At 42.1% G+C, this 18,344-nt stretch overlaps 3 protein-coding genes across 3 annotated transcripts in view; 2 read left to right on the top strand and 1 right to left on the bottom strand.

Moving 5' to 3' along the window:
* LOC105464531 (magnesium transporter 1) overlaps positions 1-754 on the bottom strand; it is a 58,766-nt gene extending 58,012 nt beyond the window's left edge. The window contains exon 1 of the mRNA XM_071088978.1: positions 491-754. Within this exon, the coding sequence (XP_070945079.1) occupies positions 491-688 (198 nt within the window). The 5' untranslated portion in view covers positions 689-754. The remainder of the gene's footprint in view (positions 1-490) is intronic.
* A 3,892-nt stretch (positions 755-4,646) lies between these two features.
* Positions 4,647-12,120, top strand: LOC105464285 (cytochrome c oxidase subunit 7B). The gene is made up of 3 exons (XM_011712017.2): positions 4,647-4,805; positions 7,899-8,023; positions 10,412-12,120. The coding sequence occupies exons 1-3, from the start codon at positions 4,766-4,768 to the stop codon at positions 10,487-10,489; spliced, it is 243 nt and encodes an 80-aa protein (XP_011710319.1). The 5' UTR covers positions 4,647-4,765; the 3' UTR covers positions 10,490-12,120.
* Positions 12,121-16,405: 4,285 nt separating this feature from the next.
* LOC105464288 (ATPase copper transporting alpha) overlaps positions 16,406-18,344 on the top strand; it is a 136,294-nt gene continuing 134,355 nt past the window's right edge. Inside the window, exon 1 of the mRNA XM_011712032.3 lies at positions 16,406-16,631. The gene's annotated coding sequence lies outside the window, so the exon portion shown is untranslated. The remainder of the gene's footprint in view (positions 16,632-18,344) is intronic.

The raw sequence follows: 18,344 nt of genomic DNA, 5'->3' as shown, positions 1-18,344 counted from the left end.
TGGTAAATTGTCTTGAAACAATTATTTGGACAAAATAATAAATCTGGCATAATTTCACTCTTCGGTCTAACTCTCACACTCCTGAAATGAAAATGCTACAAAATAGAGAACTCTTATACATCATTCAGGGAGTTACATCTGCTAACAGTAGAGAGTCTCAGATATTCTACTCCCGGGATCTAAGTCGAACTCCCCACCCCCAACACCTGACGGGGCCCACACTCAAAAGTGTCAAAACTCATAGCTATGCAGATTCACAAGCCTATAGAAGTCGGGCTGTCACCTACCCTACCCCACTCTCAAACTCTACATCCCCAGAAGACGAAGAGTTACAGTTCCTTCTCTCACGAATTCCACAACTCCGAAAACCGCGGAATTGAAGCCATCAGGCATAGAAGCGGCAGGGAAAGGGGGTTGGGATGAGGCGAACAGACCCTCTCAAGCCCCAGTCATTGGGAAAAGTCCATGTCGCTGGAAACCGCGTCCTCACCTCCTTCTTTCTTTGGGCAGAGGCCGAGGGAACGTCGTAAACGATGAGTAGCGCCACCGCCATGGTCAGAGAGACACACCAAACCCACCAACGCGCTGCCATGTTCGCTCCTCTCCCTTCTATAAGCGAAACTTTGCTCCGGCTAGGTCTGAGGGTGGGGCGTGAGAACAGGCAAATCGACCCCTTGCCTTTCCTCATTGGTCCAGCTCAGCCCTGCTGGGCGACCCCTCACATTACGTCACAGTGCCCAGGCGCCACACGCCAGCTAACAGACGGTTGATTTCTAACTGGCCCCGGCAGGCCAATAGAAAAAGGATAATCTGGAGGTTTTTCATTGGTCCGCTAAAGATAATGACCCGCCCCTTCCTCGATACGTATACATCTAGCGCGCTGCCGCTTTCCAAGCACGCATGCGCAGTTGTGAACTATTGCGGCGTTACTGAGTCCAAAATGGCTTGAAGTTGCTGGAACGGAATAGTTCACCCAAAGGCTCATTTAGAAGTCCTTGGAATTCGCTTCCTTCATGTAATATTTTAGAAAAATGGGACCTAGCCAAGCGAGGGATAAGAGCTATCTAGTCCGTCATCCTGCCTCCAAAGTACTTCAAAGTGAAAAAATAAAAGTAGGAAAGCAAAAATATACCTAATATCACTGAGGGAAATTTAAAAATGTAAATAGGAACAAGAGCTTGTTGAATACCTATTGTGTTCTAGAAACTGTGCCAGGGGCGCTGAAAAAAGAGGACATCCAAGATTATTTTTAAAAGTTTTTATTTATGGCTTTTTTTGAGATGGAGTTTCGCTCTTGTAGCCAAGGCTGGAGTGCAGTGGCGCGATCTCGGCTCACTGCAACCTCCTCCTCCCGGGTTCAAGCGATTCTCCTGCCTCAGCCTCCCGAGTAGCTGGGATTACAGGCGCCCACCATCACGCCCGGCTAATTTTTCGTATTTTAGTAGAGACGGGGTTTCGCCATGTTGGGGCAGGCTGGTCTCGAACTCCTGACCTCAGGTGATCTGCCCGCCTCGGCCTCCCAAAGTTCTGGGATTACAGGCGTGAGCTACCGCGCCGGCCGGCTGCATTTTTATTTATTTATTTATTTTTAAATCAGTTAAACTCCTTGACTTCACTATTTAAAGCACCAACAAGGACTTTAATTGCAGGGTACAGACAGCAAATTCCTTCCTTTTATTCATTATTTTGTTTGGGGGATGGGTGCAAAAGTAAGGTTGTAAAGAAGAAAAACACCAACAAGATAAAATCAATCTGCCTGCAATATGGATTCATTTTGATGGTGTGGAAAATATTATATGACTATTATTTTAGGCGCTACTGGAAAAAAAAAAACAGGAAATTAATTTCAGTATGTTGGAGAGACAAGGAGATGGGATGGAAAGAAAAATAGCTGGTTCTTAAGTGAAGAGATGTGAAGTAGAGATGTGAAAAAAATTAAATTATTTATGGAAACTTATATTAAGAAAACGCAGGCCGGGTGCGGTGGCTCATGCCTGTAATCCCAGCATTTTGGGAGGCCGAGGTGGGTGGATCACCTGAGGTCGGGAGTTCGAGACCAGCCTGACCAACATGGCAAAACCCCTGTCTCTACTAAAAATATAAAAATTAGCCGGCCATGGTGGCGCAGGCCTGTAATCCCAGCTACATAGGAGGCTGAGGCAGAAGACTCGCTTGAACCCCGGAGGCGGCGGTTGCAGTGAGCTGAAATCGTGTTATCACACTCCAGCCTGGGCAACAAGAGTGAAACTCTGTATATATACACACACACAAAAAAAGAAAATGCAAAATAAAAGTACACTGAGACAAACTGTGTGATTCAATTTATATGACATATCACATTCTGGAAAAGGCAAACTCATTGGTACATAGAACAGATTAGTGACTGCCAGGGGCTAGGTTTAGGGAAAGGGGTTGATTACAAAGAGGTCAAACAAGGGTGTTTTTATGATGCTAGAACTATTCTGTCCTTAATTGTGGTGGTGGTGACATAATTGTATGCATTTGTCAAAACGCATAGAACTGTACACTAAAAAGTGAATTTTACTGTGTGTATGTTTTAAAAATAAAAATTTTAAAGTTTAAAAGGGATATCTTACCTATCATATTGACAAAAATCCAAAAGCTTGACACTACATGCTATTAGCAAGGCTGTGGGGAGACAGGCACCCTTTATATTAATACATTGCTGGCGGGAAGGCAAAATGTTACATCTATAATTTGGCGATATCTAACATAACTACACATATATTTATCCTTTAATCCAGCAATCCCACTTCTAGTAACCTACCTTGGAGAGATACATCCAGCAATATGAAAATATGTGTGCACAAAGTTACTCATTTCAGCACTATTGAAACTGAAATATTCTTGAAACTACCTAAATGTTCCAACATAGGAGATTGATTGAATATACTATAGCACATATACACCACAGATTTTGCAGCTGTAAAAAAGGAATGAGGAAGACTTACGTAAAACGATAGTGGATTTTTATGCTACATTTGTATAAAATAGAGAAATAAGAAAACATACAGGTATTTGCCTATTTTTGCAAAAGGAAACACATGAAAGATAAACCAGAAAGTAATGAAATTGGTTACCCATAGGAATTGGTGGAAATGAAATGCAACAGTTGGGAGGGAATGACACTTCTCTAAGTACACTAGTCTGTTTAGTTTTGACTTTTGGAATAATGTTAATATTTTCAATAGTCAAAATGTATTATCAAATCATTTAGTTTTACAAGATGAAAAAGTCTTAGAGAGATGGATAATGGTGATAGTTGCACAACAATGTGAATGCCATTAATGCCACTGAACTGTATGTATTTTGCTTTTTGTTTTGAGACAGGTCTCAGGCTAGAGTGCAGCGGTGCGATCTTGGCTCACCCTAACCTCCGCCTCCCTGGTTCAAGCAAGTCTCATGCCTCAGCCTCCCGAGTAGCTGGGATTACTAGCGTGTGCCACCACGCCCAGCTAATGTTTTTGTGTATTAGTAGAGAAGGGGTTTTGCCATGTAGTCTTTTCTTTTGTTTCTTTCTTTCTTTCTTTTTCTTTTCTTTTTTTCTTTTTTTTTTTTTTTGAGACGGAATCTTGCTCTGTTGCCAGACTGGAGTGCAGTGATGCGATCTCAGCTCACTGCAACCTCCGACTTCCTGGTTCAAGCGATTCTGCCGCCTCAGCCTACAGAGTAGCTGGGATTACAAGCACACGCCACCACGCCCAGCTAATTGTTTGTATTTTTAGTAGAGACGGGGTTTCACCATGTTGGCCAGGATGGTCTCGACTCCTGACCTCGTGATCCACCCGCCTCGGCCTCCTAAAGTGCTGGGATTACAGGCGTGAGCCACAGCGCCCGGCCTAACGGCTTTCTTTTCTTTTCTTTTTTTTTTTTGAGACGGAGTCTCGCTCTGTCGCCCACGCTGGAGTCCAGTGGCACAATCTCGGCTCACTGCAACCTCCGCCTCCTGGGTTCAAGCGATTATTCTGCCTCAGCCTCCTGAGTAGCTGGGACGACAGGCGCGCGCCACCACGCTTGGCTAATTTTTGTATTTTTAGTAGAGACGGGGGTTTCACCATCGTGGCCAGGCTGGTCTTGAACTCCTGACCTCGTGATCCGCCCACCTTGGCCTCTCAAAGTGCTGGGATTACAGGCGTGAGCCACCGCGCCCGGCCAATAGCTTTCTAAATTTGTTTTATCACATATTTATCTACATATTACAATAGTTTTTACTATTCTTGCAACTTTTCTCTAAACTTGAAGTTATTTGAAAACTAAAAGCTAAGCCAATTAGTATAGTAGTAATAGCAGACCAAAAAAAAAATATGACGGAAGTAAAGGAAGTTTTGGAGGAACAGAAAGAAGAAAGAGCTAGTGTGGAGATACCAAACCGAAGCTTGTGGAACTTTAACACCATTTTGAACCTAGTTTCTTAAATGATTCCGCCGAAGATCAGTGTCTCTGCTGCCCTCTATAGAGCTCTAAACCTAGCTTAGAGGAGTTCTTTCATTCTTCATTAACCACCACCCACCGTACGTCATTTTATAAAGCCGGAAACTACATTTCCCAAAAGGCCATTTTTTTTCTTCGCGGTAAAAAGGCTTGCAATTACTATAGGTTTTACAGATCTCGCGAGATTGCACCAAATGTCATTAAGAATCCCGGCTGAAAGCCATTTTGTTTTTCAGCTCTGTTCAAGGGTACCTGAAGCGAATTTGCACCAAAGCAGCAGCTCCATTGTCGCAGTTCTAGCTTCACCTTCACGATGTTTCCCTTGGTCAAAAACGCACTAAATCGTCTCCAAGGTGAGCAAAAATTATGACAAATCATTTACAACAACCTTATATCAATTTATCCTCGCAGCCTCGTATCCTTTCCCTCTACCAACATCTCGGCCTTCTAATCCTGAATGCTGTCTCCCATCTTGTCCCAAGTTATTGGGATGATGTCGTTAGCATTGGCTTTATCACCCAGTCTTTCTGTTTCGGTTTCCTGCTCTCTTTGTGTTATCGGAGTGATAGTCTAGCTCTGCTTTTTAATTCTTCAGTAACCTATGATTTCAGGGAAGGACACTCTTGGTAGACACCTCGTTCCTTAAGTGATGTCCTACATTTTAGCTTTGGGGATATGTTTACTCCTAACCCTGTATAGAAGAATATCTTCTCCAATTCCTATTACTGCAATAGACGGAAACTGCAAATCTAGCTCTTCACATGTTTTAATTGCAGGGAAACAACCTAAATGGTATCGATGCAGCTTTGAAGTTATTTGTGGATTAACAATGTTAGCTGGCCAGGCGCGGTGGCTCATGCTTGTAATCCCAGAACTTTGGGAGGCCGAGGCGGGCGGATCACCTGAGGTCAGGAGTTCGAGACCAGCCTGACCAACATGGTGAAGCCCTATTTCTACTAAAAATACAAAAATTAGCCCGGCGTGGTGGCGGGCGCCTGTCAATCCCAGCTATCTGGGAGGCTGAGGCAAGAGAATCGCTTGAACCCGGGAGGCGGAGGTTGCAGTGAGCCAAGACTGCCACTGCACTCCAGCCTGGGCAACAAGAGCGGGACTCCGTCTCGGGAAAAAAAAAAAAAAAAAAAACAAAAACAATGTTAGCTGTCCTGAAAGTAATCGTGTTCATTTTTTTTCTCATTAAAAGGTTGGGCAGGTACAGGGAGTTTTGAGACCAGCATTATGTAGTGAAAATGCAGTAGACTGAGGAGAACAAATTAATTTTCATACTTGATTTGGGCAGAAGGTGACCTTCAGTAACGTGGGCAGTTGTTACAAAATGAAGGTGACCCTGAATTACTATTTAGTTTGTTTAGCCATCTTTTGATTTTCACTTAACAGAATCATTGGAGGATATTACTAGATTGTCTTCTAAACACGTAAGCAACTTTGAAAATAACTACAAAATATTAGCTGGACTATTTTCATATTCCAAAAGTAGCATTTATTATCTCTTTTACTTTGGGCATATGATTTAGCCTTTCTCAACCTCAGTTTCCTTCTTTGTAAAATAAGTAATTTGTAAATAATGCCTAAATTATAAATTGTAAATAATACCTATTTCATGGGGTTGTTGAGGATTTTATGAGATCACCAATGTATGGTAATTAAACAGTTGTCACAGAGGAGAGGGCTAATGAAATCCACCAGAGTTACATGAGTGTGTTGAAGTTATGAGATGTTGCAGAATTTTTTGGTAGTCTTAATTTCTTTGCTTTTTGAGCAAATAGGGCCACCTTGTACCTCAGGAAATGTTTTTTATTTTTTTTCAGTGTGGAATTCACATGCCCACTTCTTATCTTTTCTGGAGCAGAATATATTATGAAATATTTGTAAATTTGCCTATCCCAGTGTGACTAAAAGATGAAAAGGGAAAGCTATGTAAGACAATTAGAAGATCCAATAATGGTCAGATAACTATCTTGAAGTAACCCATTGCACCACGTAGAAATATTAATTGCTAGTGAATGGGCAACATTGCAATTTCTTTTTTTTTGGAGACAAAGTTTCGCTCTTGTTGCCCAGGCTGGAGTGCAGTGGCTCAATCTCGACTCACTGCAATCTCAGCCTCCCAGGTTTAAGTAATTCTTCTGCCTCAGGTTCCCTAGCTTTTCATTATATATGTAAGTACCTTTTGAGGCTCTTTAAAACAATAAGGACCTGCTACTTAAATTGGACAGGAAGGAAAAAAAAAAAAAACAGCTAGAAACAAGCTTTTTCCAGTCTCGGCTGTTTCCGAAGCCCTCCTTTTTAGTTCCTCCAGGGTCCATTTGGAAACTTTTTTGTTCTCTTTCTACTAGTATAATAGTAACAGCAAAGTTTATCATTCTGCTCAAAAACTAACTCCTTAGCTAATTCTGCTAACTTGTACGATACTGATTTTTATCTACATGTGTAATCCTCTAGACTGGAAGTTACTTGAGGACAGAATCTCTGTCTTACACTTTTTTATGTACCCCATTTCTCATTTTTATTTTTAGGGACAGAGAATTGCTCTGTTACTCAGGCTGGAGTGTAGTGGTGTGATCATAGCTCACTGCATCCTCTAACTCCTGGACTCAAGTCATCGTCCAGCTACAGCCTCCTGAGTAGCTGGGACTACAGGTGTATGTGCACCACCACGCCGGGCTAATTTTTAATTTTCAATTTTTTTGTAGAGACAGAGTCTCACTGTGTTTCCCACATGGTCTGAAACTCCTGGCCTCAAGCGATCCTCCTACCTTGGCCTCCAAAAGTATTGGGATTACTCTGAAAGTACTGGGATTACTGGGCCACTGTGCCCAGCCCACTAATTTTTTAAAAATCAAGATTACTCTAGTTTTGGCGAGTATTTTTGTTACTGTAGTAATTTTACAATCATAAGCATTTAGTGTGCTTTAATTTGAAGTTCATTTGAGTTCGTTCACCCTTGTATGTTGTAAGTTGTTGGGCTCTGTTAGTAAACTTTAATGAAAATTTAAGTCATAAGTATTCTAATTAATCAATGGGAGCCAAAATTTCAGGGGTTATGTAAATACCACTTTGTAGAGAATGTTACTGACATCATTCGTTCTTTGCTTTTTTCCCAATACTATTATGAAAACTCTGAGGCATACAGAAAAGTTGGAAGAATTGTATGAACACCCATATACCCACCACAAAGATTCTACAGTTAACATTTTGCTATGTTTTATCACGTATCTGTCCATCTGTCAATTCATCTTCTTTTTGATGCATTTCAAAGTACACTGCTTTGCTTTGATTAATAGCTACCATGTGTTTTAACATTTTATTGAACTACATAATACTGTAAAATTAACTTCCTTGGCTTTCCTGATTGGCAGTATCAATCACATATGTTTTCTTTTCCTGACAATTGATAATATGCTTCTGTAATTTTTTTTTCCTGTAAGTTCGAAGCATTCAGCAAACAATGGCAAGGCAGAGCCACCAGAAACGTACACCTGATTTTCATGACAAATACGGTAATGCTGTATTAGCTGGTGGAGCCACTTTCTGTATTGCTACATGGACATATGTAAGTACTATTGATTAATAATTTCTATTTTAGATGTTTTTCATTCTCATTTAGTCTGTGCATTCAAAGTGTCTTAACATAGTAGTGTACATTTCTAGTTAGGAGGGACTTGAGAGATTCTGTAATCTAATTACCTACCCAGTACAGAGGTTTTTTTCCCGCAGCATTCATCTGTCTTCTGTTCTTAACATTCCCGGTAATAAATTGCTTACTGGATCACAAGGCAGCCCTTTCCATATTATGTAGCTGTTTTTTGTTTGTTTGTTTGTTTTTTTAGAAGGAGTCTCGCTCTGTCCCCCAGGCTGGAGTGCAGTGGTATGATCTTGGCTCACTGCAACCTCTGCCTCCCTGGTTCAAACAATTCTTCTGCCTCAGGCTCCCGAGTAGCTGGGACTACAGGCGCACGCCACCATACCTGGCTAATGTTGGTTTTGTTTTTTATTTATTTATTTTTTTTGAGACGGAGTCTCACTCTGTTTCCCAGGCTGGAGTGCAGTGGCGTGATCTCAGGTCACTGCATCCTCTGCCTCCTGGGTTCTAGGGATTCTCCTGCCTCAGCCTCCCAACTAGCGGGATTACAGGCACCCTCCAGTATGCCCGGCTAATTTTTGTATTTTTAGTAGAGATGGGGTTTCACCATGTTAGTCAGGCTGGTCTTGAACTCCTGACCTCAGGTGATCCGCCCACCTTAGCTTCCCAAAGTGCTGGGATTACAGGTGTGAGCCACCGCGCCCAGCCTTGTGTGGCTGTTAAAAGGATCGTATGGTGAGTTAAAAATCTGCCTTTTTCCTATGCTAACCATCGTTCATTGCAACACAGAAATTCTGATCCACTTCCATATAACAGCCATCAGATAATAGAAAATTGCTATCATATCTCCTGAATTTTCTTTTTCAAATTAAACATCCTTAGTTTTATCAGTAATTTTTTTGTTCATGGTTTCCAGGATTTTTACTACCTTGGATCACCTTCGTGGACATAACTCCACTTAACAATTTTTCTTTTAAAATTTTGCGCTCAGAACTTAGCACAATATTCCTGACAGATGAGATGTAATACAACTTTTTATATTTTAGTTTCTTTACATTTTACATTTAACAATCTGTTTTTCAGTCACTGTACTTACTGGCAAAAAGTAGGAGTCCTGAAGTCTTTTTTTTTTTTTTTTTGAGACAGAGTCTCGCTCTGTCACCCAGGCTGGAGTGTAGTGGCGTGATCTTGGCTCGCTTCAAGTTCCGCCTCCTGGGTTCATGCCATTCTCCTGCCTCAGCCTCCCGAGTAGCTGGGACTACAGGCGCCCACCACCACGCCCGGCTAATTTTTTGTATTTTTAGTAGAGATGGGGTTTCACCGTGTTAGCCAGGATGGTCTCGATCTCCTGACCTCTTGATCTGCCTGCCTTGGCTTCCCAAAGTGCTGGGATTGTAAGTGTGAGCCACTGTGCACGGCCTGAAGTCTTAATAAATACATAAGTTGGTTTAAAAAGATACAAATTAACCCTTACCGTAATAATCTTTATTTAAATAAATAGGCCTTTTTAATTTTTGTTTTGATTTTCCTGAAATCAAATATTAAGATGTGTGCCTAGGCTGGGCATGGTAGCTCACGCCTGTAGTCCCAGCACTTTGGGAGGCCCTGGCAGGTAGATCACCTGAGGTCAGGAGTTTAGTACTAGCATGGTGAAACCCCATTTCTACTAAAAATACAAAAAGTAGCCGGGCGTGGTGGTGGGCGCCTGTAAGCCCAGCTACTTGGGAGGCTGAGGCAGGAGAATCGCTTGAACTTGGAGGGGGTGGAGGTTGCAGTGAGTCGAGATCGTGCCACTGCATTCTAGCCTGGGCGACAAAGTGAGACTGTCTCAAAAAAAAAAAAAGTATCCTTAATTAGAAGGATAAACAGATGTTGAACAAATGTTTGATCAGAGGAGCTGTTGGAGGTGAAATATTCCTTAGTGATACAGAGAATACAAAACACTCTTTAGCAGTTACTAGGTAGACGTGGTTGAGGGAATCAGTGTTTTGAGTGGGTAGTATAGAAATGTGAAGTATAAATTTGAGTTAAATACAATTTAAAAATTCATTTCCTCAGTGATACTAGTCACATTCCAGGTGACCAGTAACCACATGTAGCTAATGACTACTGTTTGGGACAGTGAAGATCTAGAACATTTCCTTCAGCTCAAGAAGTTCTATTGAACAATAGCACTGCACTAGAAAATTAGGACAGCAATCAGGTTTGGCCTATATGGAGGGTATTAGATCTACCCAGGTGAGTTTCTGTGTATTTTTAACCTATAGAGCAGAATATCTGTCATTTTCAAGAAATAGTCTCTAAGGGAGAGTATACTCTGTTTTAAGCATGTAACTGACAGCATTTTAATTCTTACAGGTAGCAACACAAATCGGAATAGAATGGAACCTGTCCCCTGTTGGCAGAGTTACCCCAAAGGAGTGGAGAAATCAGTAATCATCCCAGCTGGTGTAATAATGAATTGTTTAAAAAACAGCTCATAATTGATGCCAAATTATAGCACTGTGTACCCATTAAGATATGGCATTACTGAAGAAATAAAGTACATTTGAAACCTTCATTGTAGGTTTTGTTTCTTTGTAAATGAAACCAAGCTTGATCACTTTAGCCTTTATGTTAAAGTCAAATGCTGCGCAACTGCTTAAATAGGTTTTTGTTTTTTGAGACGAAGTCACACTCTGTCCCCCAGGCTGGAGTGCAGTGGCGCCATCTCGGCTCACTGCGACCTCTGCCTCCCGGGTTCAAGCGATTCTCCTGTCTCAGCCTCCTGAGTAGCTGAGATTACAGGCACGCACCACCAGGCCCAGCTTATTTTTGTATTTTTAGTAGAGATGGGGTTTCACCATGTTGGTCAGGCTGGTCTCGAACTCCTGACCTCGTGATCCACCTACCTCGGTCTCCCAAAGTGCTGGGATTACAGACTTGAGCCACAGCGCCTGGCAATTTTTGTATTTTTAGTAGAGACAAGGTTTCGCCATATTGGTCAGGCTGGTTTCGAACTCCTGACCTCAGGTGATCCGCCTGCCTCAGCCTCCCAAAGTGCTAGGATTACAGGTGTGAGCCACGGTACCCAGCCCTTAAATGGCTTTTATGAGGTAATGTGAAAGGAAAATTTGCCTTTGACCTGGAAGTCAACTTTATAGTAAGCTGAAATTATGTTTATAAATAACTGATCACAGAACTATTGTAGATCACCTTTGAGCCAAAAATTTGGCCTGGATTTTGGTTATGCCTACTACTATATGTGACTCTCATTTGTATTTATACTTGGAATTGGCATTATTAACTCCTTTTCACTCCTGCCTAGAAAACTTAGAAGTGCCACCAGACCCAAGGGAGGAGTGGTCCTATAAAAGAAACTCCTAGCCTGTCTGAAGACTAGCTACTAGCTCCTTGGCTGTTTTGCATATTCAATTTTTTTTTTTTTTTGGAGACGGAGTCTTGCTCTGTCGCCAGGTTGGAGTGCAGTGGCATGATCTCGGCTCACTGCAACCTCTGCCTCCTGGGTTCAAGTGATTCTCCTACCTCAGCCTCCCGAGTAGCTGGGATTACAGGCATGCGCCACCATGCCCAGCTAATTTTTGTATTTTTAGTAGAAACGGGGTTTCACCGTGTTGGCCAGAATGATCTCGATCTCTTGACCTCGTGATCCGCCTGCCTCGGCCTCCCTAAGTGCTCAGGCATATTCATCTTGATTATAGCTCTTGGTTTTTCATCATATTTATTATTAGGAATGTTTATGATATTAAAGAAAATCTTCGGGCCGGGCGCGGTGGCTCAAGCCTGTAATCCCAGCACTTTGGGAGGCCGAGACGGGCGGATCACGAGGTCAGGAGATCGAGACCATCCTGGCTAACACTGTGAAACCCCGTCTCTGCTAAAAAAATACGAAAAGCTAGCCGGGCGTGGTGGCGGGCGTCTATAGTCCCAGCTATTCGGGAGGCTAAGGCAGGAGAATGGCATGAACCCAGGAGGCGGAGCTTGCAGTGAGCTGAGATCCGGCCACTGCACTCCAGCCTGGGCGACAGAGCGAGACTCCGTCTCAAAAAAAAAAAAAAAAAAGAAAATCTTGTCAAATGCAATCTGTTCCCCGTTATCTACTCTCAGTCACCTGTTGACTTGCTATAATTATTAACAATGTTTGGATTTGTGGATTATTATTTTAGTACATAACATTGGATTTTATGTATGTTACCTGAAGAAAAACAGTATCTGCAGCACATATTTCTTTGTTTTTCTTTTTTGAAATGGAGTCTCACTCTGTTGCCCAGGCTTGAGTGCACTGGCACGATCTCGACTCACTGCAACCTTTGCCTCCCGGATTCAAGCAATTCTCCTGCCTCAGCCTCCCTAGTAGCTGGGATTACAGGCGCCTGCCACCGTGCCTGGCTAATTGTTTGTGTTTTTAGTAGAGATGAGGTTTCACCATGTTGGCCAGGATGGTCTTGAACTCCTGACCTCAGGCAATCCGCTCACCTCAGCCTCCCAAAGTGCTAGGCTTACAGGTGTGAGCCACCGTGCCCAGCTTATATATCATTACTTTCTTGGCTAAGAGCTGTAATCGGTGGTGTTTTTTTTTGTTTGTTTGTTTGTTTGTTTTGTAGTAGTTTTCTTGATAGTGATCAAGTCAGCAGAAAGTAGAATTTCAGTCAAGTACCTGTCTATATTAGCTAAATTATTTTTTGCTTATTACTTAGAGTGCTGGAAGTATGCTGTCATGGGATATGTCCTAGTTTCTCATCAAATGGGCCAAAGTCAGTGATTTTATTTGAAGAGGAAAAATTGAAAGTCATTATAAATTAAGTTGCGAGTTTAGTAAACATATTGTATCACTATTTGATAAATTTGAATGCTTTATGGTATTTCATATTTAGAATGTTCAAAATAGTACTGAAGTATTCAGATACATATAACCCTGAGAGATATTGAAGTAAAATAAACATGCATTTAAGGAAGTGTCAACCTTCAATTATATACCTTTTTGTCACTGAATTAACACTATTTCTTAAGACGTGGAGGCAGTTTCAGTATGGTTTGTACTAAGCTAAGTGATAGTTGTCATCTATATGACAATTTAGAATGTTTTCTGTGTCCATTTGCGACCAAAATTATATGTTGCTTTGTGTGATAAAACCTGGTGGTGGTAGTATCTTTGAACACACTTTTTGAACTTAGTTTTGTAGTTATCTTGTCCTGATGAGTAATTCTAAAACTATTATGGCCACTACTAGAAATGAAGCAGTGTGTGTGTGTGTGTGTGTCATCACAATATATACTGACTTTGGAGTTTTCCTAGCGCTCTCAGAGCCAAGAAAATATCCTTTCACACAAATTTTCTCAATGTACCTGTAACATCACTTTGAGTTTTAGTTACACCTAGAGTTGGAAAGTCATCAAATTAGTCTTCTGTCCTCAAGTATCTATGTCTGAAGAATTTAGGTAAGTTACTTACCTTTAAAGCATTGCCAATCCTTTATTTGGATGGCTATGAAATATTTTAACATGAGTGTGAATGTCATAAATCCCATTCTTTTTTTTTGAGACAGAGTCTTGCTCTGTCGCTCAGGCTGGAGTGCAGTGGTGTGATCTTGGCTCACTGCAACCTCTGTCTCCTGGGTTCAAGGGTCTCCTGGGTTCAAGGAATTCTCCTGCCTCAGCCTCCCAAGTAGCTGGGATTACAGGCGCCCACCACCACACCTGGTTAATTTTTGTGTTTTTAGTAGAGACAGGGTTTTGTCATGGTGACCAGCTGGTCTCAAACTCCTGACCTCAGGCGATCCACCTGCCTCGGCCTCCCAAAGTGCTGGGATTACAGTCATGAGCCACGGCGCCCAATCTCATAAATCCCATTCTTAATTTCACTCTAGGACAGAATTATTTTAGCACCTGTGTTCTGTTATTTTAGATTCATTTAACTTACCTAGAAATAGGTTCTGTGGTAGTTGTAGAGGTACAGATGTTGAGTTCCCATCCTGGCTTAACATCATTGGGGTTATTAATACACTTCATAAGCATTTTAGGGATACCTGCTATCTGATACCCCAGCAAACCTGATTATTTCTTGAAGACATTCCCTTCTATGCTTGTGCATTGGTAAGGAGGATTAGGGATGATGCATTTAAAGACAGAGTTTTAGTCTGGGCCTGGTGGCTCATATCTGTAATCCCAGCACTTTGGGTGGCTGAGGTGGGAGGATCATTTGAGGCTAGGTGTTCGAGACCAGCCTGGGCAATGAAGGGAGACTCCCATCTCCACACACACGAAAACAAAAATTAGCCAGGTGTGGTAGTGTGTGCCCATAGTTCCAACTACTTGGGAGGCTGAGGTGCAAGGATCGCTTTAGCCCCAGAGTTTAAGGTTACAAGGACCTATGATCACACTTCTGCACTCCAGCCTGGGTGACGGCAAGACTCTCAAAACCAAACAAACAACAACAACGAAATATATACATAGCTCTCTAGGTTTTTACGTTAGAGTGCCTAAGAATGTACATGGTTGGCAGAGGATCTTGCAGCTCATAGTGATAAACTTTAATATTTACATAAAAATACTAGATAGCTAGTAGATTCAATATTCTGCTTCTGATAAAGCTATATTTTTGGTTTTGCCTTTTAGTGAATTTCTTTTGGATGCTTAACACAATGTTAATATAGTTACAAACCAACTTGCTAATATTTGGAAACCCACTTAAAAGCTATCTTAATTTCCTATGATGTGATTTTTAAGATTTTAAATTTGGGGCTGAGTTTGTATCGTAATTAAGGCTGCACACATTGATAACTACAAAATAATGCCTGGGAAGATGAGTCCTGAGGCTAATTTTATATTTATGTGGATGAGTGTAGAGGGGGAGAATAGCCGGGCGCGGTGGCTCACGCCTGTAATCCCAGCACTTTGGGAGGCCGAGGCGGGCGGATCACTGGGTCAGGAGATCGAGACCATCCTGGCTAACATGGTGAAACCCTGTCTCTACTAAAAATACAAAAAATTAGCCGGGCGTGGCGGTGGGCGCCTGTAGTCCCAGCTACTCGGGAGGCTGAGGCAGGAGAATGGTGTGAACCTGGGAGGCGGAGCTTGCAGTGAGCAGAGATCGTGCCATTGCATTCCAGCCTGGGCGACAGAGTGAGACTCCGTCTCAAGGAAAAAAAAAGAAAAAGAAAAAAAGAGGGGGAGAATAATTCTGAAATACTTAATCACAGACCTAAAATGTCGATCTATGGGTAATTTTAAATGTTGCCTGTCAAGACTTAATAGGGACTTGACAACAGGTAGGATGGAAATTATTTCAACACTTAAATATGCTTACTTTGTGCCGGATGCTGTTCTAAGTCTTTTACAAATATTTACTTGATATTTGTATTTTGTGTACTATTTTGATTTCTGCAACATTATTAGACTTCATACTCTTCTGTGGGAACTGGGTTCAAATGGTTCCAGATGAAAATACAAATAGCCCTGTGATTAGTTTTGTTCTACATCTTATGACAGATACTTCATGAAAGGAAATATGAAAAGGCCACATCTTGCTTTGAAATAAGTGAGATGGAGCCTCTCCCTCTTTTTACTGTTAATGTTCATAGTTTCAAAAATCCTAGAATTTTGCTGCTTTTTAAAATGTCAAGTTGGAAAACAAATAAAATAATACCCTTTTCTCAAATGTTTTCTGTACCATTTATTGCATTGTTTACATTTTATGCATCTCATCTCTTTATGAACTCATGGTAAAAGAGACTAACATTTTTGCATCACTGGAATCTTCTAGGTGTTTAAAATGAGGGACGAGTGAATGAATAAATGGGAGAGTGGTTCAGAGCTTGGAATGGCACTATGAAGATGGTTAAGTGACGTCCTACCCCCTCAACACACATATAAAAATTATGAATTTATAAACGTTTTCCTCTTGGTGTCATTTTTCAATGGAGGAAAGAGGGCAAATTCATAGTTCTGGTATTTACATCTGGAATTAGGCTACACAGTCTACAGGAAGCAAGTTAACACAGTCTAACAGATGCACGTGAATTTCATGCTGGGCAAAGATGAACTATGTGGAAGATGACTTATAAGGAACTTTTATGTTACATCTTGGCCTGAGGTTAGGAAACTAAAGATGACAAAGGCACTGTTTTAGTATGGGTTTTCTGGTTTTGTTTTTGTCGTGGGGGCGGGGTGGGGTAGCGGACTTGTACCCTAACAAAGACCCACCCGAGGCTGCGTGTCTGCCCGGGGGCAGCAGGGGGCGGGAGAAGCTTGGCTCTAGACCACGCGTTCCTTGTCACGTGACCTGTCGCTCTCTTTCCCGTGGCGGCCCAGCTTCCGGCAGGGGCATCACCCGGAAGTGGGGGTAGTCAAGGGAGGGAGGGATAAAGGCGTCTGGCTGCGGCGGCTGGGGGTGGGAAAAGAGAAGCAGAGGGAGGAGTTGCTGCTGCCGCCGCCGCAGGAGTTGCTGCTGCCGCCGCCGCAGCCACGGCTACTGTGACTTCTCCGATTGTGTGAGCTTTGTTGGAGCCTGCGTACGTGGATTTATCGCTGCCACGGTCTGCGTAGCTCCAGAGGTTTAACCATAGGATAGAGAAACCAGGTAAGTCCTACACTGGCTTCCCATCGTCCTTTCTCCTGCAGGGAGTCTTGTGTGCTGTCAGTTTGTACTACGAGTGTGGCGAGAAGGTCATGTTAGTCTGGGGCAGTCTCGAAAGTCTCACTTATTCACAATTCAGATATTACTACACTTATGTTTTACCTCCCCTAACAGGGGATAGAGGAGGGGAAATTAAATCCTGACCTGTGTCACTTTCTTGTACCCTCTTGGAGAGAGTGTCTTGATCATCTATGGCCTACGTTACCCAATTAATTGAGGGTACAAGAAAGTTTGTGTTTGGCATTGGAAGTCACATGGACTGGGGTCTTTGCTTAGTGACACCTCTTTATACTTTGGAAGCTAAGGTTACTAAAATGACCATAATTGATGAAATAATAATTGAAAAATAGATATTTGGCTTCTTGTCTTGCTCTGGGAGCGTAAGGTATATACTGAGAGAACACTCTTGTTTCCACTTAGTTTTGTTCATTGTGCCCCCTTTCCAGTAAAGTTACTCTCCATTGTCCACCCCTGTGGCATCTTATCTTTGACACTTTTCCTCGTTGTAGACGTTGAGATTATCTGAAGCACAAACTCTTACTGGTTCACAATTCAGCGTTTTTCCAGGATCTGATCTTTATTTTAATCCGAGACTCTTCATCTACAATAGTATGGCTTTGTACTGAGAATATGTGTAGAACATTGAATTAGATGATACTGAGGTTATTAATTTTTGTTTTTTTTTGGCCGGGGGCGGGGGCGGGGGAGGGGGCGATGCACGAGAAATAAGACAGAGTTCCTGGCCTCAAAAGCGTTTACATCCAATAGGCCGAGCGCAGTGGCCCACAGGCCTGTAATACCAACACTTTGGGAGGGTGGATCACTTGAGGTCAGGAGTTCGAGACCAGCCTCGCCATCATGGCGAAACCCTGTCTCTACTAAAAATACAAAAATTAGCTGGGCGTGGTGGCGGGCGCCTGTAATCCCAGCTACTCGGGAGACTGAGGCAGGAGGATCGCTTGAACCTGGAAGGCGGATGTTGCGGTGAGCCGAGATCTCTCCACTGCACTCCAGCCTGGGCTACCAGAGCGAAACTCTGTCTCCAAAAAAGAAGGAAAAAAAAAAAAAAAAGAGTTTACATACAATTGAGTCCTAATTGAGTCAGTTGAAATCAGCTATGAAGACAACGGTTTCTAGCAGCCCCACTGACTGAATTACTACGATGCTTATTGCATCCTTTTTAATGGTTATTTTTGAACTGGCATTTTATTATATTTAACATTTTCTTGTGTCTAAGGTCATGACATGAGAGAGTTTTTTTGTACTTGAGGGTCTCAATGTAGTAGGAAAGATATACGATTACCTAAACATTTAAAAAATCTCACGAACATTCTATAGTAGAAACAGGAAGTGTTATGAGAGTGCAGGGAAGGGAGCATGTGAACTGGGCTTTGAAAAATAGATAGGATTTGGCTTTGCAGGAATGGAGGAAAAGGAAGACATCTATCTGGACTGATAGATAGAAGAAATAATGTGAGCAAAGCCGTGGGGGTCTGGAAAGTTGCCCGACATCCAGTAACACACTGTATGTCAATGTCCCTACTTCTAACAGCCACATCTTCCAAGATGTCACTGATTAAAATTAGAAAAAAATATAGAATACAAAACTAGTCAGCTCACAGACATATCCAACTGCCCTTCAGCCAACAAAAAAAG

Source organism: Macaca nemestrina, chromosome X, assembly GCF_043159975.1.
Source record: "Macaca nemestrina isolate mMacNem1 chromosome X, mMacNem.hap1, whole genome shotgun sequence".
NCBI lineage: Eukaryota > Metazoa > Chordata > Mammalia > Primates > Cercopithecidae > Macaca > Macaca nemestrina.
This window is presented reverse-complemented; position numbering and strand designations above follow the sequence as displayed.

Bases quoted from the DNA above. Each gene is read 5' to 3' on its own strand.
- LOC105464285 (XM_011712017.2), top strand. From the start codon at position 4,766: ATGTTTCCCTTGGTCAAAAACGCACTAAATCGTCTCCAAG. The intron at 4,806-7,898 runs GTGAGCAAAAAT...TTTTCCTGTAAG, and splicing joins CGCACTAAATCGTCTCCAAG to TTCGAAGCATTCAGCAAACA. The intron at 8,024-10,411 runs GTAAGTACTATT...TAATTCTTACAG, and splicing joins GTATTGCTACATGGACATAT to GTAGCAACACAAATCGGAAT.